Here is a 25644-nt window from a genome sequence, read left to right on the forward strand (position 1 = left end):
TAAATAAATTTGTAAACATATATTTTTTTTAAACAACAATTTCTTCTGAAAAATATGACCTCTTCCATATTTAAATTGGAAAAACAAAAAAATCGTTCATTTTAAGTCTGGGGTGTTCTTATTCTACCTGACTCTGCAATTATATGGGTGGTTGTATTTTGTTGTTTTTGTTTTAAGAAAAGAGCCATTTTACTCCAAAGAAAATCAAACTGAGTTAACAGTATTAAAATATAAATTGTTCCAGTAGGTATTTTTCTCTCTCAAGTTACAATCAAATAACATAGCAACATCCCAAACAGATTACCTCTTGCTGCTTGGTGTTAGGAAAATCAAATAATGGCACATAAATCCAAATCAAATAATGGCACATAAATCCAAAGCTAGGACAAAATTTATTCAGTTGCACTGAAATAACAAGTTTTACAAAAAACACATGAGCAATCATCCCCCTGTCAATGACTGGGTCATAAACTTAGTTGTAACAACTTATACGCCCAACATTTCATTATACTCCTGAAAATGACAGGGTCTATAAATTTAGTTTGCATTATTAACTTAGTGCCAACAATTTATATCCCACCTTTTCACCATCTCCATGTCAATGACAGGGTCTGTAAACTTGCTTAGCATTTATCTACCTGTCAATGACTGTGTAAACGCTGCTCCAATAACTTACATGCCCAAATTTTCAACTGATTGGATGTTGACATGCAGTGCAAGTTGAAGACAAGTTATCTATGTACTTCTAGAAACCAACTGTTGGAATAAAATATGTCCATGACCATAATTTGTAACAGGCAGTTTCATTACGAATCATACCCACATCCGGTCTTCAAAAGTATTTAATTGGCACAATTACAGTATAGCTGCAGTTTCATTATGAATCATACCTCACATCTGGTCTTCAAAAGCATTTAATTGGCACAATTACAGTATAGCTGCAGTTTCATTATGAATCATACCTCACATCTGGTCTTCAAAAGCATTTAATTGGCACAATTACAGTATAGCTGCAGTTTCATTATGAATCATACCTCACATCTGGTCTTCAAAAGTATTTAATTGGCACAATTACAGTCTAGCTGCAGTTTCATTATGAATCATACCCCACATCTGGTCTTCAGAAGTATTTAATTGGCACAATTACAGTCTAACTGCAGTTTCATTATGAATCATACCCCACATCTAGTCTTCAAAAGTATTTAATTGGCACAATTACAGTCTAGCTGCAGTTTCATTATGAATCATACCCCACATCTGGTCTTCAAAAGTATTTAATTGGCACAATTACAGTCTAGCTGCAGTTTCATTATGAATCATACTCCACATCTGGTCTTCAAAAGTATTTAATTGGCACTATTACAGTCTAGCTAAGGATTATCTAATCACTTCAACCTTACAAATTTCAAACTAACAAACCTTGCTCAATCAGAGTAAACCTTTGTAATTTGGAAAATAAATTCGTCAACGGTGAGTGCAATGTTAAAGAATGCTATTTTAAGAAGACGGTGCAGCCTTATGTATATCACAAGGTTAACACTTGTGATGTGGATGCTCACACAGGTAAAAAAATAAAATGGTACATCTATACAGTATACAGCATGCAAAATACCAACTAATTTCTTTAACTTTGCACACACTGATAATGACTTTATTTTTCCCGATTACAAAAGTCTGCACTGATGGAATGAAGTTTGGAAGTTCTCTTAACATATCATGATCTGATAATGTATATGAAGGAGATGACTGAATTAGGGACTGCAGCCATGCAAAGCACGTGCAATCATTTTAGAAACCTTAACAAATGAACTGCACAACCAGTTCCCACAACAGAACATACTCTCAACAGCTCTGATATCAACATGTTGTGATTTCTGACAATGAGGAAACCAAAGAATGCAGAACAAACCAACATTATTGAAAGGGCATTCACTAGGACAGCAATGGGTATCAAAGTTAGGATGACTGCTGCCAAATTTATTTCTGATCTTTTAAAAAGTAAGTGAGAAAACATATCAATTCTCTTTTTCTGGATATTTTCAAAAATTTAAATGCAAAACATTCACACTTTTTCTGTCAATTTGAAGTGAGAATTCTCCTTATAGGTTTAGTATATGCATACTAATACTGCACATCCATTATAAGAATCACCATGACAACCACAGTGCATTATTTTCAGGTCACTATCCAGTTGCATAATCATGGCAAATTGATGCAGCTCTGTTCATGGATCGATGAAAGCAGTTAAATGCAGAAAACAGCAACAAGGCTAAGCCATAGACATGAAAGATCAATATTGACCAATTCATACATGATGTGCAAGATAAATCATGTCAATCATAAAGTTATGGAAACATCATCCCTCATGATTCTAAAACAGTGTTGTATACAGAAATACAGGATATGCAGAAAATACAACAACAACAACCATTTACCACAAAGAAGATTAACTTATACAAAATAAGTGGGAAAAGGGTTTTCAGTAGGAGCTGTCATGTTGATCTGTTGAGTATTTGTGCCCCAAAGAAGAACTCGATTGAAATCTGTACCCGACTCATACCTGGGGACTCAAATACCTGTGGCAGCGTCTGCATTAACTTACCGTTGCAGTGTAATTTCAGAGGTAGAATGATGCAACTGCTACTGTACACTACTTATTTAATTTACATGATCTGATGTGCCTACCTGTAAGGCCAGCAGATTCAGCAGCTTGGAATGACATGTAAGACATCAGGAAAAACATCCCTGTCTCCAGCAGTGGAAAATCTCTAATCTTGGTGAATTTGGTGAGGTAATGTTTGGTTAAGGAAGACAGCTATATCAAGCAATTTCACTGATCAATTTACCTTTGGGCCACAAGTCTAGCTCACACTCAAATCGTTTATCAATTAACTCAGGGGCTACATGTCTAACTTGCTCTCAAAACATTGATCAATTAACTCTCAAAATATTAATCAATTAATCCTGAGGCTTCCTGTCTAACCTGTTCTACACTAAACTGACGAATTAATTCAGAGACAACATGTCCAGCTAACTCTCAAAACATTGATCAATTAACCCTGGGGTCACATGTCTAACTTGTGCTAAATTCTAAATTTATAAATTAATGCAGAGGCTAGATGACTTACTCTTAAAACAATGATCAATTAACCCAGGGCCATATGACTAACTTGTTCTAAATAAATTAATTAATTAACCCAGAGGCTACATGTAACTTACTCTCAGAACATCGATCGATTAACCCAGGGTCACATGTCTAACTTGTGCTCAAAAATGACCAATTAACCCAGAGGTATCATGTCTAACTTACTCTTAAAATATAATCAATTAACCCAGGGGCTATTAATTTAGTTTCCACTAAAAGTATTGCTAAACATCTTGATATCTTGACATGTAGGCCCAAAGAGTAATGAATGTGTTGCAGAATAAACTGCATTATCATCATGCTGATGTGTCACAAGCATTATATTGCATTATATTGATTCATCCCAAGCATTATATTACATCATATTGATTCATCCCAGAGAATTATATTGCATCATATTGATTCATCCCATGCATTATATTGCATCATACTGATACATCCCAGAGAATTATATTGCATCATATTGATACATCCCAAGCATTATATTGCATCATATTGATTCATCCCAAGCATTATACTGCATCATATTGATACATCCCAGAGAATTATACTGCATCATATTGATTCATCCCAAGCATTATATTGCATCATACTGATACATCCCAAGCATTATATTGCATCATATTGATACATCCCAAGCATTATATTACATCATATTGATACCTCCCAGAGAATTATACTGCATCATATTGATTCATCCCAAATATCATATTGCATCATTTTGATACATCCCAGAGAATTATACTGCATCATTTTTGTTCATCCCAAGTATTGTAAAGCATCATATTGATTCATCCCAAGCATTATATTGCATCATACTGCTTCATCCCAAATATCATATTGCATAAATACATGACAGTAAATCTGGAATTGCCACATCCAGTAGTCATCCTTTCACATGAATATCCCAATAACTGGAAACGCTTACTGATGTAACTAACATGCATTAAGTATGAACACTGATCGTCTATCCTATAACATGAGTCAACTGTGACATCACATTGACATTCTGTGTTACAAAATGACTTTGTCTCTGTCAAATGTTCTTTTTATTGGGAAGGACAGTTGATCTTTGATTTATAATTTGTAAATAAAAAGTCTACTTTTAGATGTCAATTGTTATGAAATTGCACCTGTGACTATATTTTTAATCGCAAATAATGAAGAGTGCAGCATTTAATTAATTCAATATTAAATCATTACCCATTTGAGATCCTCTATATATTGATTTATTCCACATATCATACAGTATCATACTGATTCATCCCACATATCATACAGTACCATATTGATTTATCCCACATATCATACAGTATCATACTGATTTATCCCACATATCATACAGTACCATATTGATTTATCCCACATATACAGTATCATACTGATTCATCCCACATATCATGCAGTACCATGTTGATTTATCCCACATATCATATAGTATCATACTGATTCATCCCACATATCATACAGTACCAAACTAATTCATCCCACATATTATACAGTACCATGCTAATTCATCCCACATATCATACAGTACCATACTAATTCATCCCACATATCATACAGTACCAAACTAATTCATCCCACATATCATACAGTACCATACTAATTCATCCCACATATCATACAGTACCATACTGATGAATCCCACGTCATACAGTACCATACTGAGTTATCCCACATATCATGCAGTACCATACTGATGAATCCCACATGTCATACAGTACCATACTGAGTTATCCCACATATTGAAGAAAAGGCAACCAGAGCCACCAAACAAGACACTATACATCCTGCTTTTCCATGAAAATGGGGCCCAACAACAATAAGGCATTAGAATATACCAAAGTGGAAGATCAAGGGGTATTCCAGTATTAAATGAAAAGGAACAGTTTGAAAGTCTTTTCAAAGACGTCACCGACAATACCCATCAAATTTTAAATAGACTGGGCGTCTTAGAACACTTAGAAGTTAGAACACTCTGAATTACCCTCAACATCCATATTAAGGGAAGTGCGTCATTACCTTCACTCATAGCCCTAAGGAAGAAATAGTGTCCTCCATTCTCAAAACAATGGTAATGTGATTTACAGACCATAACATACATTAATACATACGATACTTAGGCCAAATATCAACCAATTATCCAATTCATCAGATTTATATATTAATCTTCTAACATGAAGGCCAGAGTCTTGACCCCAAGGTCAAAAGAATGTGCAGGCAAATTGCAGAAAATGAATCCTAAGTATGAAATAATCAAGTAGTTTAAGAATTTTAAGCAAGTGAAAAGCAAAACCTTAATGCAAATTTTATATGACTCTGACCTTTGCCACAGGGTAAAAGGGCTGGGTGAGCCAGAGTCAGAGAACCAAAGTGATTCATGCCAAGTATGATGAGAATCAAACTAAGGGTTCAGGAAATATATGCATACAAAACCTTTAACCAAAACTTTGATAAACTCTGAAAGCCATAGACACTGGTAATTAAAAATGTCTGCTATGTCTCACTTCCCACTATTGTGGTCTTGACTAAATGTGGTATAAAATCATGTATTTAGTAAATGTTGATATTATATTGGATTTGTGAGCCTCATTCATACATACAATAATGAAATGCTGATATTATTGATTTTGTGAATCTTGTTCACGTAACTGTCTGTCTGATCTATATACTCTGTACTTACATTTATACCTCAAACAAATGGTCGCAACCAAATAAATTGGGATAATCCCAATTATTTTGAGTCACTGATATTTTATGCTGGCTAAAAACAGGATCTGGATGCCAGTCACTCTATTCAAGGGAACCACTTTTATCTGATTTCCATTTCAGCAAACGGATGACTTTTTGCAATGATATCATTAAAACAAGCCAACAGACATGTGTAGAGTCTTTGTCATGGGCTGGATTTGTAAAACGAGTTGATGGATTCCTAACATATCAAGGTAGATTAAGACTTTTTAGAAGAAATGTAACTTTGCAATACCTGCCTCTTCTCCTCCTGGGACTGCATTAAGAACCTGAAACCTTCACTGTTATCTACTCATCATTCTAAAACCATCATACCAAATATGATCCCTCTTCCTCAACTGTTGAGGATACAGGCGTTCAGGTTGTAAAGAAAACAGTGATGGAAGGACAAATGGATGCACAGTGATGGAACGACAAATGGATGCACAGTGATGAAAGGACAAATGGATGCATAGATATACATGACCTAACACAATATATCTGCACTGCAGTGCAGATATAAAAAGGATATCAGAGATGTGATGCAGCCAATAACAGACCCTATGGCAAATGATCCAAAGAAGAAGCCCAAAAAGTTCAGAACAGCCATAAAGAAAGCTTCAGCACTGAACCCTTCCCCATTGGCAGCTTTTTTGCTGTACTCCTCAACTGACCTGCAGAGTAAATTATGTTGTACAAATAAAACATGGGATAACTGAAAAACAATAAAGGACTCATGGTACTAATTCAACTCCAATAGTAAACATATGGAAACATTATCATATTCAAAATTCAATAACTTAAAATTTCTGGGTGCTGATGATGAGACCTATAATTCTCCATGCACATCTAACCTTGATGCAAGCTTATGTGTGGAGAACACCATATGAGCCGCGGCATTTTGTTTATTTACATGTGCATGAAACACGTTATTGATTCTGCACCAAATGAATCAGGTGCTACTTTCATTATTGAGTACTCCCGAGTCAAGCCTGTAAAAATACTAAAATTGCATCAGTAGAAATCTGTCTATATGTTTTTTAAATTACATATAGGATAGGCTCTCAAAAGATACTTTTACTAAAATTTTAATTTTCATTATTAACCAATTATGGACCACCAAACCCATAAATACTCTATTATTTGTTCACCCATTTCTAGACTGGTTCACAGTTCTTCCGTATAATTAGTACCATGTGTCCTATACTTCCATCTACAAGACATGCTGCTTTATCTAATAAGGCAATATTAAACTGAGAATTTTGCTTAAAATCAGGAGAGAAAAAAAGAAGAGAAATGTGTAACAAGTATATTGGTGGATGTTTAACACAATACATAACTGAGATTGCATTCACAGCCATATGAGAAATTCACAAATCCCAAATGAGATTGTAACTAAGGTGAAACTTCAAATGCATTAGATATAAACTCTATGACATAAAAACCAATTCACAACCAAAAGGTAGACATGTAGTAATACAAAGGATGTACTGTACTTTTTAAAAAGACTGTCTTATAACAAAATAGCCTGAATCTGATGTGCAAAATTGAATTTACAAATATGTAAAGATAATCAATTAAATAGTTCAGAACTGGTGCTCATACAAATATTCCATGAAAATATTTTAAGTAGCTTCCAAGACACAGTGAGTGTCTATCAATTAAAAGTTTCCATTTCTTTTTACAAGATTCTGTATTATAAGGCATTGAAAATATGCATAAATCTCACTCATAGGTTTCAATCATCCAAAATCTTGATGGCATTTACCCATTTACAAAGTTTTATCAAAATCAGATGAAAAATAAAAAACATGCAAGATCATGTGCCTCATGTAAATTCATGGATTTTGCTCACAATCATACTCATTGGAGATCTTGATGACATAAGGTTATTCACCAGATTGGTAACAATCTCAACCAATCTGATACAATACTATCTCGTAAAGATGCGTATATCTGACTCAATCAAACTCACTCAACATCTGCATAAATATTTAACACGTTATATCAAAATCTAATCAGAACTAAAGTTGTTTGAATGTTGACATGACTAATAAGATGCGAGATCATCTGCCTCATTAAAACTGATGGATCTTACTCATAATCATAATCATATGAGATCTTGATGACATAAAAATTCTATCAAATAAAGACTCTAGTCCTCAAAACCGCAATCAATCAGATGAAAGAGCATGTCATTAGTATGCATATGTCTCACTTATAATAAAATTCATCCAACATCTTGATGATATTAGCTTATTCACCAAGTCTGATCAAAATCGGTAGAAATAACATGCTTTGAGTGGTAAGAAATGCAGTCAACCAGAAGCAGGGTTACCTCATTAATATGTGTATGAGATCTGTATGATCTAAGTCTATTTACCAAGTCTGATCAAATCAAATCAGAAAGTATACATTCTGGCAAGTGGGTAAAAGCTTAATCAATGAGCTGTGCATTATTAATATGCTTAGATCTCCCTCATTATTGATCTCATTCGAAAACTTGATATAAGCTGATATTCCAAGTTTAAGCAAAACTGAATTTAAAATATTGCCTCCAGAGTGGGTAACAAGCTCAATAGCTGCAAGATCAACTCTTGTGAATTTGTGAACTCATCCAAGCTGGGTTAAGGAAAGGACAAGTAACAACACTCTACTACAAGATGGATGCAGGTCCATACAATAAGCTAGCACGGCCTTAATGTCATGTGGGGTAACAACAAATAAAATACAAAAACAAGGGTTGTGTAAAACACTGTCTCACCACCAAAAAAAACTGCTTTATGATGTACCATCTCCCTCACAGGATTAAACAAAATTGTATGTTAAAAAAAGTCAAATAAAAACAAGTCATGTAGAGCTGATATACACAACCTCCTTAAAAAAAGTCATGTAGAGATGATACAACCCCCTCAATATGTAATGACTGACTGATTCATTACTGAATTTTTGTATACTACTTAAGACATTACTAAATTTGTATACTAATTAAGACATTACTAAATTATTTATACTACTTAAGACATTATTAAATTTGTATGCTACTTAAGACATTACTAAGTTTGTATAATACTTAAGACATTACTAAATTTGTATACTACTTAAGATATTACTAAATTATTTATACTACTTAAGACATTACTAAATTATTTATACTACTTAAGACATTACTAAATTATTTATACTACTTAAGACATTACTAAATTATTTATACTACTTAAGACATTACTAAATTATTTATAGTACTTAAGACATTACTAAATTATTTATACTACTTAAGACATTACTAAATTATTTATAGTACTTAAGACATTACTAAATTATTTATACTACTTAAGACATTACTAAATTATTTATAGTACTTAAGATATTACTAAATTATTTATACTACTTAAGACATTACTAAATTATTTATAGTACTTAAGACATTACTACATTATTTATACTACTTAAGACATTATTAAATTATTTATACTACTTAAGATATTACTAAATTATTTATACTACTTAAGATATTACTAAATTATTTATACTACTTAAGACATTACTAAATTATTTATAGTACTTAAGACATTACTAAATTATTTATACTACTTAAGACATTACTAAATTATTTATAGTACTTAAGACATTACTAAATTATTTATACTACTTAAGACATTACTAAATTATTTATAGTACTTAAGATATTACTAAATTATTTATACTACTTAAGACATTACTAAATTATTTATAGTACTTAAGACATTACTAAATTATTTATACTACTTAAGACATTACTAAATTATTTATAGTACTTAAGATATTACTAAATTATTTATACTACTTAAGACATTACTAAATTATTTATAGTACTTAAGACATTACTAAATTATTTATACTACTTAAGACATTACTAAATTATTTATAGTACTTAAGACATTACTAAATTATTTATACTACTTAAGACATTATTAAATTATTTATAGTACTTAAGATATTACTAAATTATTTATACTACTTAAGATATTACTAAATTATTTATACTACTTAAGACATTACTAAATTATTTATACTACTTAAGACATTACTAAATTATTTATAGTACTTAAGACATTACTAAATTATTTATACTACTTAAGATATTACTAAATTATTTATACTACTTAAGACATTACTAAATTATTTATACTACTTAAGACATTACTAAATTTTGTATACTACTTAAGACATTACTATATTATTTTTACTTAAAATATTACTGAATTTGTATAATACTTAAGACATTACTAAATTTGTATACTACTTAAGACATTACTAAATTATTTATACTACTTAAGACATTACTATATTATTTTTACTTAAAATATTACTGAATTTGTATAATACTTAAGACATTACTAAATTTGTATACTACTTAAGACATTACTAAATTATTTATAGTACTTAAGACATTACTAAATTTGTATACTACTTAAGACATTACTGAATTTGTATACTACTTAAGATATTACTAAATTATTTATACTACTTAAGACATTACTAAATTATTTATAGTACTTAAGACATTACTAAATTATTTATACTACTTAAGACATTACTAAATTATTTATAGTACTTAAGACATTACTAAATTTTGTATACTACTTAAGACATTACTATATTATTTTTACTTAAAATATTACTGAATTTGTATAATACTTAAGATATTACTAAATTATTTATACTACTTAAGACATTACTAAATTATTTATAGTACTTAAGACATTACTAAATTTTGTATACTACTTAAGACATTACTAAATTATTTATAGTACTTAAGACATTACTAAATTATTTATAGTACTTAAGACATTACTAAATTATTTATACTACTTAAGACATTACTATATTATTTTTACTTAAAATATTACTAAATTTGTATACTACTTAAGACATTACTAAACTTGCATACTACTTAAGACATTACTAAATTATTTATACTACTTAAGACATTACTAAATTATTTATAGTACTTAAGACATTACTAAATTTTGTATACTACTTAAGACATTACTATATTATTTTTACTTAAAATATTACTGAATTTGTATAATACTTAAGACATTACTAAATTTGTATACTACTTAAGACATTACTAAATTATTTATACTACTTAAGACATTACTAAATTTGTATACTACTTAAGATATTACTAAATTATTTATACTACTTAAGACATTACTAAATTATTTATAGTACTTAAGACATTACTAAATTTTGTATACTACTTAAGACATTACTAAATTATTTATAGTACTTAAGACATTACTAAATTATTTATAGTACTTAAGACATTACTAAATTATTTATACTACTTAAGACATTACTATATTATTTTTACTTAAAATATTACTAAATTTGTATACTACTTAAGACATTACTAAATTTGTATACTACTTAAGACATTACTAAATTTCTATACTACTTATGACATTACTAAATCTGTGTATTACTTAAGACATTATTAAATCTGTAAAATACTTAGGACATTACTAAATTTGTATGCTACTTAAGACATTACTAAATTATTTATACTACTTAAGACATTACTAAATTTGTATATTACTTAAGACATTACTAAATTTGTATACTAAAGACATTACTAAATTTGTATACTACTTAAGACATTACTAAATTATTTATACTACTTAAGACATTACTAAATTTGTAAACTACTTAAGACATAAATAAATTTGTATACTACTTAAGACATTACTAAATTATTTATACTATTTAAAATATTACTGAATTTGTATATTACTTAAGACATTACTGAATTATTTGTACTATTTAAAATATTACTAAATTTGTATATTACTTAAGACATTACTAAATTTGTATGCTACTTAAGACATTACTAAATTATTTATACTAATTAAGACATTACTAAATTTGTATGCTACTTAAGACATTACTAAATTATTTATACTAATTAAGACATTACTAAATTTGTATGCTACTTAAGACATTACTAAATTACTTATACTACTTAAGACATTACTGAATTATTTATACTATTTAAAATATTACTAAATTTGTATACTACTTAAGACATTACTAAATTTGTATGCTACTTAAGACATTACTAAATTATTTATACTACTTACGACATTACTAAATTTTTATACTACTTAAGACATTATTAAATTTGTATACTACTCAAGACATTACTAAATTTGAATACTGCAGCATTCTCAATATATATACTAATATTTCCTAGTTTATATATTGAGAATGCTGCAGAAGCCAGATCTGATGGCAGACTGGAATGATCTATACAAACTCAAAGGTCCTTCAAGACAGAATGGTTTCTTTAAAATTGCATCAAGTGGTTTTTGAAAAGTCATTAAAAAGATGTTCTACTTTTATTAATGGAGAACATAAATTACTGATCATGTTATTTTTATGATTAAACAGAATATTCAGCTATATGCATGAAATCTGAACAATCTTTAAGTCATTTTGTCTCTGTATGTTCTAACCTGATTAAAAAAGTAATAAAATATTTTGAAATTACTTAAGCAATTACTTTAGCATTTTGCATTAATATGATTCTGCAGTAAATACATTAAAGAATCAAACTTTATCAATGTAGGTTTCCACTTTCAGACTAATCATTACCTCTTAGGATCAGAATATGATTTATGTCCCATTGCAAAGTTTGACTAGCTTTTCAAGGCCAAAAGAACAAAATACATAAAGTGTCTTATTAAAAGAAAAACAAACTATTCTTAGTAAAAGAAGAGTAAACAGCATGCCATTGGCATAGGGAAGATTTGAGTCAATCCATCCAAGTCAAAAATCTATTTTCATGCATACTAAGAATATGACAAGCACTTTAAAAAGCAACTTCATATTTGGTGTAAAAGAAGAGCTCACTAAATATAGTGTCAATGTTATTAAGTATACGACAGGAGTTGACTATATATAGTATCAATGACATTAGGTATAAGACAGGAGCTGACTATATATAGTGTCAATGACATTAGGTATAAGGCAGGAGCTGACTATATATAGTGTCAATGACATTAGGTATAAGACAAGAGTTCACTATATATAGTGTCAATGACATTAGGTATAAGACTGGTGCTGATATATAGTGTCAATGACATTAGGTATAAGACAGGAGCTGACTACATACAGTGTCAATGACATTAGGTATAAGACAGGAGCTGACTATATATAGTGTCAATGTCATTAGGTATACGACAGGAGCTGACTATATATAGTGTCAATGTCATTATGTATAAGACAGGAGCTGACTATATATAGTGTCGATGACATTAGATTAAGACTGGTGCTGACTAAATGAATATAAAGAAGTATCAATGATTACCCAGATAGAACAATTGATACAGCATCATTCAAGACTGCCTCTCCAAACACCAGAGCATACAGATCAACATCCACATTCAGATCATGAAAAATTGCCAGCACAGTCACTGTTAAGGAAAGGTGTATCATGAGAAAATTATGTAATAATAATAATAATAATAACAATCATAATAATGTCGACTTAGATCATCGTCAAATCTTTAGAAGCTCTAAGTGCTTTACAATATTACATAATACATACAAACATATACAACAACAAGATTTCAAAAACAAACACAGTGAAATTACAAATAAGAATTATGCTAACAATAACTGAGGAACTAAACATTATTAAGTCTTTATATCTGTTCTTGTAGTCAAAATAGGTGAGTTTTAAGAGCATTCTTGAATGAGATCAGTGTCCTTGTGTCTAAGATCTATGGGCAATTCGTTTCATGGAGCTTGCCCCGGTAAAAAAAAGAGCATTGTCCATATGACTTCCATTTTAGCAGTGGTAACAATAAGAATGCAAGTGTAAGAAGAGGAAAGTAAGCTTCTAGATAGGGTCTTCTCATAGGTGAGGTCAGATAGGTATACTGGACAGGATCCAGTCAACAAAATGTAGCATAGTGAATAGATTTTGCATTTGATTCTGGATTGAATTGGTAGCCAGCAAAGCTTACAGAGCAGGGGAGGTGTGCTCAGTTCTTAGTACACTAAGGATGATCTAAGCAGCTGTGTTTTAACATTTTGAAGTTTCACTAGTAGATACTGAGATGAACCAGGTAGAAGTGAATTACAATAGTCCAGTCTTGAAGTACTAAGGAATACACAAGTGTTTTAGTGATATCAACTGAAAGGTAATTGCGAATGGAGCTGATGCATTGCAAATCCATATATGCAGCCTTGCATATGTTCATTAGATGTTGTTGTACTGAGAACGTACTGTCAAGAGTGACACCTAGGTTTTGTGCTGTTTAATGTTGCTGGTACTGTTTCTAACAAAGCCAAATTTTACACTCAACTGATGGATTTTGAATTCAGTGAAACCATGCTATTATTTATTGTTTTGATGTTTTCATTCATTACATAAAGATTTTGTCATCCAAAAGCATTAAAGATGACAATATATAGACTGCTGTGTATATAATTTGCCTCAGGTTTTGAGAATTTTTATTTATATATGATCCATTACATAGAAATGAATAGGAAACAGCACTGTCAAGGCTGTTCTAGTAAAATTTACTAGGGACCCAGGGAAGGCATTGTGAAAGATGCAATTGAAAATTATGTTATCATTTTCATATGAACTCTTTGAATTATCAGAAAACGCTGGTATATATTTTAACTAAAGTGCCTTTCCTAGGGCATGCATTTTTAAATGGAACAGCACTGACACCATATCACAATGAAATAAAAATCAGGTTAGTATTGAGATTTTCACAAAATCTACTCCAGTTAAAAATAAAGAGCACTATAAACAGCACAGTCTGCCTTCCATTTAACAGCCCACTATGCAGGCACTTCAAACATTAAATTTAATGTACAAAGAGAAATTACTTTCTTTCTGGACTTACCATGACCATGACTTCTGACCTTGTCACCACAGAATCTATAGGTTTCTTTATCACCCAAAATGGAAGCCATCCATACAGTTTGGGCAAGGAATTTACTTTAAAACAAACCTACAGAACTAATGTTACTGTGCAGAAATCAGTGATTTCCAATTTCATTTCTCAGAAACGCAAGCTTTAAACTTTTCCCCATAAGTTGTGAATTAAATCAATAAAACTGGTATGTAAGTATAAGATAGGGTCAGGCACATGCTTATGAACAAACAGCAATGAAATTTAAATATACAAGATCTTCAACACAAACGTTAACCTGCTGTCTATGGACCCTGATGCTGGCATCAACACCACCAGGGTAATATCATTAAGCACTCTTGTACTTCACACATGTTAACTTAAGCAAGAGGTTCAAGTGGGTCTGAGATCACTCACCTGCCTGAAATCTGCCTAACAGCCAAGCATTCTGTGAACCATTTTCCATTGATTATATATGTTATGAAATGAACTGTTCAAAGTTTCCTTGAGTTTGCTTATTTTTATCTATATACAACTGCACATCAGCATCATTGGTCCAATAATAATTAAAACACTTTTATTTAACTGTTGCATCAGTGTTTTCTATTTTTAGTAATGGCGACCATATTTGATACAGATAGACATCCTTTGTATAAATGTGAAAGGCCTTCAGGCTAGGATGCATTCTTTCAAATTTTAGCAAATTCTGTTGCATGGATTTTGAAAGAAAGTCATTTAAATATATTTCTATGTTAGCAACAGTGGTCATACCTCAAGGCAGATCAGCGTGAACTGAAAAAATACAAAAGAGCCTCATATTTGGTAGAATTCTCTTGAGCTTTAAAACAACCTATAAAGAACTGTGGACAGGTGATGCACAATGGATAAATGATTATATCATCAGCCCACTTGTCCTTACAGCCAAGTGAGCTAACATCTGATATTTAACCAAGATACCAACAAATCCCATGGGATGCCTGCAATGCTGAAAAAAAATGTAGAAGGGAAACTATGTTTAATAGTCATACCTGGGTCTGTAGCTGAGATTATAGCTCCAAAGAAAAAGCAGTCATTTAGATGAAAGTGGTCACTAACATTTGCATTCACTCGTGTCAGTCCATACATTATACCCCTGAAACAAGCATTAAATGAAGCTTAAACAACCAAGCATATCAGTGTAGTAATTAGAAATAAAGAGGTAGACTTTTGAAAATTTATATTATTATATGCTCATTTTTTTCTCTGATAAATTTAAATTGTCAGAAACGTGCAGTATTTTATGATACTGAACACCTTTATACTGCATGACATGTGCACAATATGTGTGCCGAAAAATAGTATAGTGTATTAGGAACTACTTTGTTAATAAACCATGTACACTTGTGTAGTAGACACTTTAACTTTTGGTTGACTAGATCTGTTTGTGAATGAACAAGCTGTTTCATCCCTTTGAAAGTACAGATGATAAGGATAACAATGTGGATGAGTTCACCGAGTCAGAAACTAAAGTTTCAAAGCATCATACAAATGAAATTGATACTTGCTAATGGACTGTTACACAAAAGCTGATAATAAGAATGGTAATAAATATATCTGCATCTTGAATTTCCTCTTAGCTAGAACCACAAATCCGAATGACATGTCCTGCAAAACCTGACACACAATGAAACTAACGGAATTTTGACTACACCCAACTGAAATCACATTTTCCTTACTGCACTGAATCGACCTAATAAATCTAGTTCATATAAATCAGTAAAGCAGAATTGAGTTAGATCAACATAAAAACAAAATTCATCCATTCCTGAAAAACTTAAAAAGTTTTTTCTATGCGTATTCATTCAAAATATGACTATAACTTTTTAAAACTAACATTGAGCATGCAATAAAGTTCAAAGGTCACTAGGTGGAGCTATGTGCACATTAATATTGTTATTGTGTAACGATGAATCTTTGGTTGTGTTTTTATTTTGAAATACAGGATAAATTAAATTACTTTGTTTCTTGTAGTGAATTTATTTATTATTAAGTTCTAGGTAGCAAAACAAAATGAGTATATACAGGGTTCATACTGAACTCTGAATGATAAATTCAAAGACTTTTCCCAAACTTTCAAAGACCACAAACAGATTTTCAAGACTTATTTTTGCTAACATTTTGTATACAGGTTATGAGAAAAGAAAGAATGCAAAATAATACAATACTGTTTAATGATGAAATTCAAAATATAAAATTACTTTATAATAATCTGGAAGATAGGTTAACATTCCTTATTATTTCAGAAATATGTAAATTATGCATTAGATTTAATACAAAATAAACTGTTCTCTTAACAGACATCAGCACTGCTTTAAATGCATTATTATAGTTGCTGTTTTTTCTCTTCAATCATTTTGGAAAGAGAAGCCACCACTGTCATCTTTTCCTCTGCTCTTGTCCTAAGAGCATTTGACTCTGTGACAAGCACAATAAGTCCTTTTAACTTTGCTTCTTCTGCCTTCTGAACAGAGGAAGCATGTAGGCTGGCAATGTCAGCTTCAAGACACAGCTTTTTGGCTTTAAGTTCTTCCACTTCATCCATGGCAAACTCCTGTTTCTTTCCTTTTCTAATTTTCTCCTCATGCTCCTCGTCTGCTTTCTTCTTATCCAGATAGGCATGGTACTAATGTCTTGCAGAGGAGGCAAATATCATCATTTCATTGCTAATGATGATTTCCAAAGATCCACCTGCTTTTCTCATTGTGTCAATGATTAGCCTTTGTGCTAGATTTTCTCTGCTGAGGTTCTCAACAGATACCTGTTTGTTGATAGAAAATCCTCTCTCTACTGTTGCCTGCAAATGTGACAACAACAACATTTTCTGAAGGACATTCCAAAGTTCAATGTATTCCTTTCTTTTGGAAAGGTCGGAACAAAACACTTCATCAAGTCTGTCATCTGTTCTATTGAAGCATTTCAAGGGATGATTGTCTATTGGATAACTTCATCTGCTAATTTTCCATACTGAGTCAATATTAAATCACATTGGGACTCTACTTCTCTTATTGCCTCACACATAATTCTGAGGAAATTAGAAAACAAAAATATTTATGGTGCTGACTTCCTGTGATGAAGGGTGTAGACGGCTTGCTTTTATAAAGAGTGCATGTGTTATTAAAGGCGCCGCCAAGGCCAACTTTGGATGGCCAAACAAATGCTCATTTGTTATTGTGGCGGCAATGAAATTGAATGGGTCATCAAAAGAAAGAAACCAGGAAAACTGGAACATGCTGATATAACCAGAACATTTTTGGAAGAAGTTGAGATAATAAAATGTTTTAGATGGCCACTATGGTGACCACAATAAGAATCAATTTGATCATCATGATTTTCATTTAGGAGCAAATGGACATCATGAGAAGGCTTTTAGTAAATGCTGATCTGACCATTCATTTAGGAGAAGGAGCAATAACAAGATCCTCCATTTGGCAGAAGTGGCAGCCACATCTGACATCAGATCTGCACCATTTAATTCAGGACAGTGGTTTCCAATGTCAGGTCACATCACAAAATGAGGGTTGTGGAGGAGGAAATGCTCAGTCAGGTCATCAGAAAAAGACTGGTTTTTCCTTTTTTCTGCTGAAAATTAGCATTAGATTTGAGAGGTTCACTTGGTGTCCAATTTAGGGTCATTGCCCAAAAATAAGTTGGAAACCACTAATTTAGGACCAGCCAGACATAAGAAGTCTTCCGGTTAAAAGACCATGTCAATATGACTTTCTGTTCAAAAACAAGACTTTTGATATGGCTGACATGCAGTCATAGTGAATGTCAGATCAGCACCATTTTCACACAGGAACAAATAGTCATCTTTATAAGTCTTTTAGTCAAACCCAATGTTAATATGACCATTTGTTCAAGAGAAGTGAGACAACTTTCAAGATGGCTACTGTTTCAGCTATATTTGACACCAGATTGTCACAATCTTCATTTAGGACCAGCTAGATATCACCAACATTCTTCTGGTGAAAACCATATCAAGATAATGAGATCTAAGAATAGCAAGATGTTTAAGATGGTTGCCATGGTGGCCATATCAGACATCAGATTGGCACTATTTTCAGTTAGGGCTAACTAAACATTATAACAAGTCTATTGTCAAAAACATGATGTCAATATGACTTTTCATTCAGACAGAGTAGCAAAAGCAATATTTTCAAGATAGCTGCTATTGCAGCCATATCTGACATCAGATCAGCATCATTTCCATTTTTTTAAAGCTGTCTTTTAGTGAAAACCCCATGATGATATGAACATCCATTCTGGAATAGTAGTTATAACATGATTTTAGAGATGTCTGCCATTGTGGCTATGTTGACTGCCACCATTTTCAGTAAGGACCAATTAGGATGAATATGTGTGTATAGTTTCATGGCAATCTTCCACGTAGTTAAGGAGAGATAGTGATTAAAAAAATTTGTGCTAATTAATGGATAATAGAAAGATGAAAAGCCATCCCATAGACACTTCTAGTCTTTGATAAGCAGAGCTAAAAATAGCAATTACAACAATGGACTTCTCAACTCAAGTTGGACTACAGAAAAGCTTTATCTGTAGCATGTCTGAAAGGTGCAAAACATCCTGTTTTTGCATGACACTAACTTCAACCACTTCAAGTTTTAGTAAATAAATGTGTAGCCATTAATGCCTATCAGGATTACTGTGAAGATATGCTCATGATGTGGAAATTAGAGAGTTTTTGCCATTGGTATGCATTATGCTGACAACAGAAGGTCATGTGATGAAAACCAGCAGTCATATAATGAAAGATAGCAGTCATGTGCAGTCACATAATGAAAGACATCAGTCATGTGATGAAATGCAGCAGTCATGTGATGAAAAACTGCAGTAACATGATGTAATACAGTACTGCAGTCACATGATGAAAGAGCAGTCATGTGATGAAAGACAGGAGCCATGTCATGAAAAGACTGCAGTCATGTGATGAAAGATGGCAATCATATCAAGAAAGACATTATAAAACAATCATACTTATATCAATTTAGAGTGTTACTAGTCAAGTGTTACTTATTTGTCAAGTGTTTCAAGTTTGATCAAGGTCTGTTAGGTAGTGATTTAAAATAAGATTTAAAGGTGTTTAATTTTTAGTAAGAGCATCCATATTTGATGGCAGATTGGCATAATCTGCATGAATTTAAAAGACCTAAACCCAGAATGCTTTCACTAAAATATGGTCAAATTCTGTTTAGTAGTTTCTGAAAAGGAGCTGTGTTAAAGAATTTTTCAGTTTTAGTAACAGTACCAGTGACTTTATCTAATGGCAAACTAACACTTTTTGTACAAATCTGAAAAGCCTTTACTGTGAAAATGTTTCTGTAAAATTTTGTCAATGTTGACTAAGCAGCTTCTGTTCAGAACTCACTAAAACCTTGTGTACTTTTTGTAATGGCAGCCGTATTAGTAGATTGGTATTATTTTTATAAATGTGAAAAACCTTTATGCCAGAATACATTCTGTTAAATTTAATCAAATTCTGTTCCATAACTGATGGTGGATTGGCACCATGTAAATAAATCTGAAAGACATTCATGCCAGGATACTTTCCATCAAATGTAAACTTTTGCTGAGCAGTGTTTGAGAAGAAGTCATCTGAATGTTTTTTTTCTTTTCTTAGTAACCATCAGGATCATGGCCCTATAGCCAGGAGTTCATATTCAAGGTCCAATACAAATTATGTCCAAAAATCAGACTGCTACCAGAATGCTTGTTCAGAGCTAACACAAATTCATGTAGTCCACTGAGCTAATTCATGTATATAAATATCATGACAGTCTGCACTTTTTCCTAAAATGTTAAAAAAAAAAAAGTTTTAAAACAAACAATTTCATATTAAAATGTTAAATTGCCTATCTTAGGCTTGTGAATTTAAGCTGGGTCATTATTTTCATTTCTCAGTGACCCTGTGGAACATAGGAAGAATTTTCTGAAGCCCTCTGGAACCTGAAAATTACCATCTCCTTATAATGAAGAGAATTAGTACCCACTCCTTGTACACTCACCCCACTACCAAGAAGGAAATAGTAGTTCCAAGAAAGGCATAAGTCATAATGGCTCCAATGTTTCGGAAGAAATGTCTCTGAAAATAAAAAAAGAATAAATTGTGTTTACCATAGATTTCATTTCACATGTCATTCTTAGAAATTAAATCTATGGTGCAACCTGTTTTAAAACCATCAATATAACAGAGTACTGTAACAATAGTTTTGACTAATAACACTGGTCAACAGTGAAATCATTACTGACTTGAAAAGGCCCTAATCTGTAGTATTTTGGTGTGCCGAACACGAATATAACCGTGAAAAATTTGTATTGGCTCTCGTTTTGAAGATATTCATATACCTCATTTTCTATGTTTCACTGTGTAAATTTCTCCAGTAGGACTGCAGCAACATCCGGAATAATGATGTAACATTGCATAATACCATCATGCTCACATCATCCACAGTTGATTGCATCATTTTCTGATGCAATGCAATACTAATGCCATGTGGCTGCTGAAGTAAGTTGACGTCAGCAGTGTACTATACATGTGTAGGCCTATTATACTAATGCCAGGCGGCTGCTGAAGCTGACGTAAGCAGTGTACTATATAAAGCCCAATCAGATAGGTTCAGCATTTAAAATATTTTAGACGTTGTCCGAGACAGTTCAAGCTACTGTTACATAAAACTTATTATTTTATCCATTTACGTACAATAAAGAACAGTAATGCCTCGAAAGTGTGTTAATACCGCGGACAATTTTTGCTATATTTGTGGGGAAGTGACATTTGCCAACCAGAAGAAAAGTATCAATTCTCAAGTGAAGAAGGCATATCATCTTTACTTCGGATGCAAGGTTGGTGACCAAGACAAGCCTTGGGCTCCGCATATATGCTGTGCTACATGTACAACACAGCTTTCACAGTGGTTGAATTGCAAAAGGTCATCAATGCCGTTTGCAGTCCCAATGGTGTGGAGAGAGCCAAGCAACCACCTAAATGACTGTTACTTCTGCTTGGTGCCTCCTCTTTCCGGCGGAATAACGAAGCGAAAGAAGTCGAGAATAGTCTACCCAAACATTCCGTCTGCATTGAGACCAGTTCCACATGGTGAGGGACTTCCTATTCCAGAACCTCCAGCAGAATATTCTCTTGATTCATCTGACGAAGACAAAGGTGAGTCGACCTGTTCTTCTCCTGGTCCATCAGCATGCAGTGATCCAGATTTTCACTGTGGTGCATCATCAACCCCACACAGAATAACACAGGAAGAACTAAATGACCTGATTCGTGATTTGGACTTATCAAAGAACAAGGCAGAATTGCTAGGATCAAGACTCCAACAATGGAATCTTCTAGAAGAAGATGTCACAATTACTGCATATCGAAAGCGCCACCAGCAATTGGAGCCTTTCTTCAGAAAGGAAAGTAATCTGATATTCTGTTCCGATATTGAGGGCCTCATGAATGCTTTAAAAATCACTCATGACCCACAAGAATGGAGACTATTTGTGGACTCTTCGAAACTGAGTCTCAAGGCTGTGCTTTTGCACAATGGAAACATTCTTCCATCTATTCCAGTAGCGTATGCTGTCCACATGAAAGAGACATACGATAACTTAAGGCAGCTACTGAATTCCATTGAGTATAACAAGTACAGCTGGCACCTCTGTGGTGATTTGAAGGTAGTTGCCCTTTTAATGGGACTGCAGCAAGGATATACAAAATACATGTGTTTCTTATGCGAGTGGGATAGCCGAGCAAGGGAAATGCACTACATGAGGAAGGAATGGACTCACAGGCAGAATGTAGCCATTGGAGAGAAGAATATCCAACACCCAGCTCTGGTTGAGGCTCAGAAAATCTTGCTACCACCCCTTCACATCAAACTAGGTTTGATGAAGAACTTCGTGAAAGCCATTGACCGGACTTTGCCAGCATTCCGATACCTGCATGAAAAATTCCCTCGACTCAGCGAAGCAAAGATTAAAGAGGGAGTTTTTGTGGGTCCTCAGATTCGAGAGCTTTTCAAAGATGACCGGTTCAACAACTTGCTGGAAGGTGACGCGAAACAAGCATGGAATGCTTTTCGCCTAGTTTCTACAAACTTCCTCGGAAATGTTAGGGCAGAAAACTATAAGGAACTAGTAGAAGACATGTTGATGAAGTATAAGAAACTTGGCTGCAATATGTCTCTAAAGATTCACTTCCTTCATTCCCATTTGGATTTCTTTCCTAGCAACTGTGGTATTGTTAGTGATGAACACGGCGAACGTTTTCATCAAGATATCGCAACAATGGAACAAAGATACCAGGGAAAATGGTCCACTACAATGCTGGCTGACTACTGCTGGACACTCCTCAGAGATGCTCCCGAACAGCTGTACAAGAGACAGGCGAAGAAATCTAAGATGTAGTCAATGACTTGATTTTTTATAGGTAGGCTATTACAGTTGACCTTTTACTATTGGAATGCATTTCGTTATGTAAACATTAATTTCTTGCAGATTACAAAAAAACTAGAGCCAATTTTGCAATTTGACTGTCATATTCGTGTTCAGCACATAAAAATTGATAAGAATTGACTAATTTTATTTCAGTAACATGACTTTTGTAAAAATTTGTTGTCCAGTGTAACAAGACAGAAGGAAGAGAGATGAGAGGCTAATAAAATGAGATATTATAAACATGAGGAAAACAGACACTCAGTGGAAATGTATTGATTTAGTCTAATCATAATTTGCCTTCATTGATACAGTCTAGACCTGCCATTACCTGTATTGATTAGTCCTAATTTGTTTACATTGACTTAGTCTAGTCCTGCATTACCTGAATTGATTAGTCCTAATATGCTTACACTGATATAGTCTAGACCTGCCCTTACCTGTATTGATTAGTCCTAATTTGCTTACACTGATATAGTCTAGACCTGCCATTACCTGTATTGATTAGTCCTAATTTGTTTACATTGACTTAGTCTAGTCCTGCATTACCTAAATTGATTAGTCCTAATTTTCCCTCACTGATATAGTTTAGACCTGCCATTACATGTATTGATTAGTCCTAATTTGCTTACATTAATTTAGTCCAGTCCTGCATTAACTGAATTGATTAGTAATTTGCCTATGTTGACTAAGTCACTTTTTATTACAATAAAACCTGCTTACTGTATTTACTGTAAATGTTGGGACAAAATATTTGTTGGGATACCATAATTTAATTTTTAAAGTAATTTTTTGTGCACTGTATGTTCTGGGACACATATATTTTTTGAAGTCATAATTTGTGGGATACCTTTTAAATTATTCAAAAATTACATATCAGAAATGCACTCCAACTTAAATTTTATTTTAAAAAATATAAAACTGTACTTGATGTAAAACTTTAATCCACTGCATCATCATCATTTCATCAACCCACCCTTCTCCTGTACATGTACGATCCATTCTTTTGGTGTATGAATATATTTTAGCTTTCTCATGCCATGAAAAATTATCACTGGAGGCAACACATCTCCTGAAATGGAAACTGCAAGGACTAAAGTCATATTTGTAAAAAAATCTGCGTCGGTTGTGCTAGTTCTCATACTTTTAACCCCCATCATATCAACAGTCCATCCAGGAATGAGATCAAAGTACACGGATGTTAATGACCATATTTTTGGTGAATTCATCTTCTTTTCTTCTGGTTCACGAATTCATCAAATGATTTTATTTTCTACAAATTTTCTGAGCAATGCTAGGTCATCAATGTCTGTGCATGAAGCAGTATGTTGTGTCATTTTAAAAACTGTTCCATTGTTTCAATTTATTTTCAATATTCCTGTGAATACTGGTGAAAAAGAACCAAAGTAAACTTCCTTATGTTAGCACACTTAAAAGAATCTAAATTTGTCTTGCGAGGCCAGCTTGCTTTGTAATAAAAAAACCTTTGTATTGATATCCTTTATAAAAGATTGACATAAAATTATCTAAAATCAGCTTCCAAGGTTGGCTTGCTTTGTAATAAAAATATCCTATGTCTTTGATATCCTGTTGGCATATTCAAACAATGAGTTTACTGCTTGCTGCCAGTTGTGTTTATTCACCACCCGGGCTTTTATCTGCTTGGAATCTGTGGTCATAATTAATACATATGGGCACTGATGTCTGCAGGTAAATAGTATACACAGCAATAACTTGTTTTCTTAATAATTTTTGTGACCCATGCTGGCAAAGATTGTCATTTGCACTCAAGTGAATGAATTTTAAAATAATGATTTTTACTTGCAAGATACTGTCATATAGTTGACCTAGATATAATACTCTTGGTTATTCTGCATCTAACACAGTGTCATGTGTGAATGGCAGATGCCTTCAGGTAATCAGCTGATTATTTCCCACTTGTTTGTGATTTTGTTGGATCCAGTTTTCAGTCAGACAACATGTTCAAACCTTTGAGTACAAGGTACACGATTTGTTTCTCTATGTCCGCATCAATGAACAATGTGTCATGTATTATCTGACATAAGCGATTCACGCTACACTATGGATGCCTACGCTACATATACACTATATCAGGGGTGGGCAAACTACGGCCCAGCAAGGGCTTTCATGCAGCCCGCCAAGGGTTTTCATGCGACCTAGGAACAAGTCATCATTTGCACTGACTGTTTATGTTACTCTGTTTATCAGATAAATGCGCTTCTTTTGAAGTTTAAGTTTAAGTTTTCAAATATTAACAACATATTAACAACTGAAAATTAATTAGATGTTATTTAGAAAAACCTTTTGTTTTTGCTATTTCAAATATTACTTATTTTGCTT

The 25644-nt window shown here is 32.6% G+C and overlaps 1 protein-coding gene across 1 annotated transcript in view; it reads right to left on the reverse strand.

Moving 5' to 3' along the window:
* Positions 1-25644, reverse strand: part of LOC149799216 (sodium/hydrogen exchanger 9-like) — an 85959-nt gene that overhangs the window by 39766 nt on the left and 20549 nt on the right. The window contains exons 4-8 of the mRNA XM_089958484.1: positions 20859-20935; positions 15828-15931; positions 13236-13341; positions 6411-6552; positions 2686-2791 (exon numbers count right to left, since the gene is read on the reverse strand). Coding sequence (XP_089814610.1) covers positions 2686-2791; positions 6411-6552; positions 13236-13341; positions 15828-15931; positions 20859-20935 — 535 coding nt within the window. The remainder of the gene's footprint in view (positions 1-2685; positions 2792-6410; positions 6553-13235; positions 13342-15827; positions 15932-20858; positions 20936-25644) is intronic.

Source organism: Sinohyriopsis cumingii, chromosome 5 (assembly GCF_028554795.1).
Source record: "Sinohyriopsis cumingii isolate HCF-2022 chromosome 5, ASM2855479v2, whole genome shotgun sequence".
In the NCBI taxonomy this organism is placed as follows: domain Eukaryota; kingdom Metazoa; phylum Mollusca; class Bivalvia; order Unionida; family Unionidae; genus Sinohyriopsis; species Sinohyriopsis cumingii.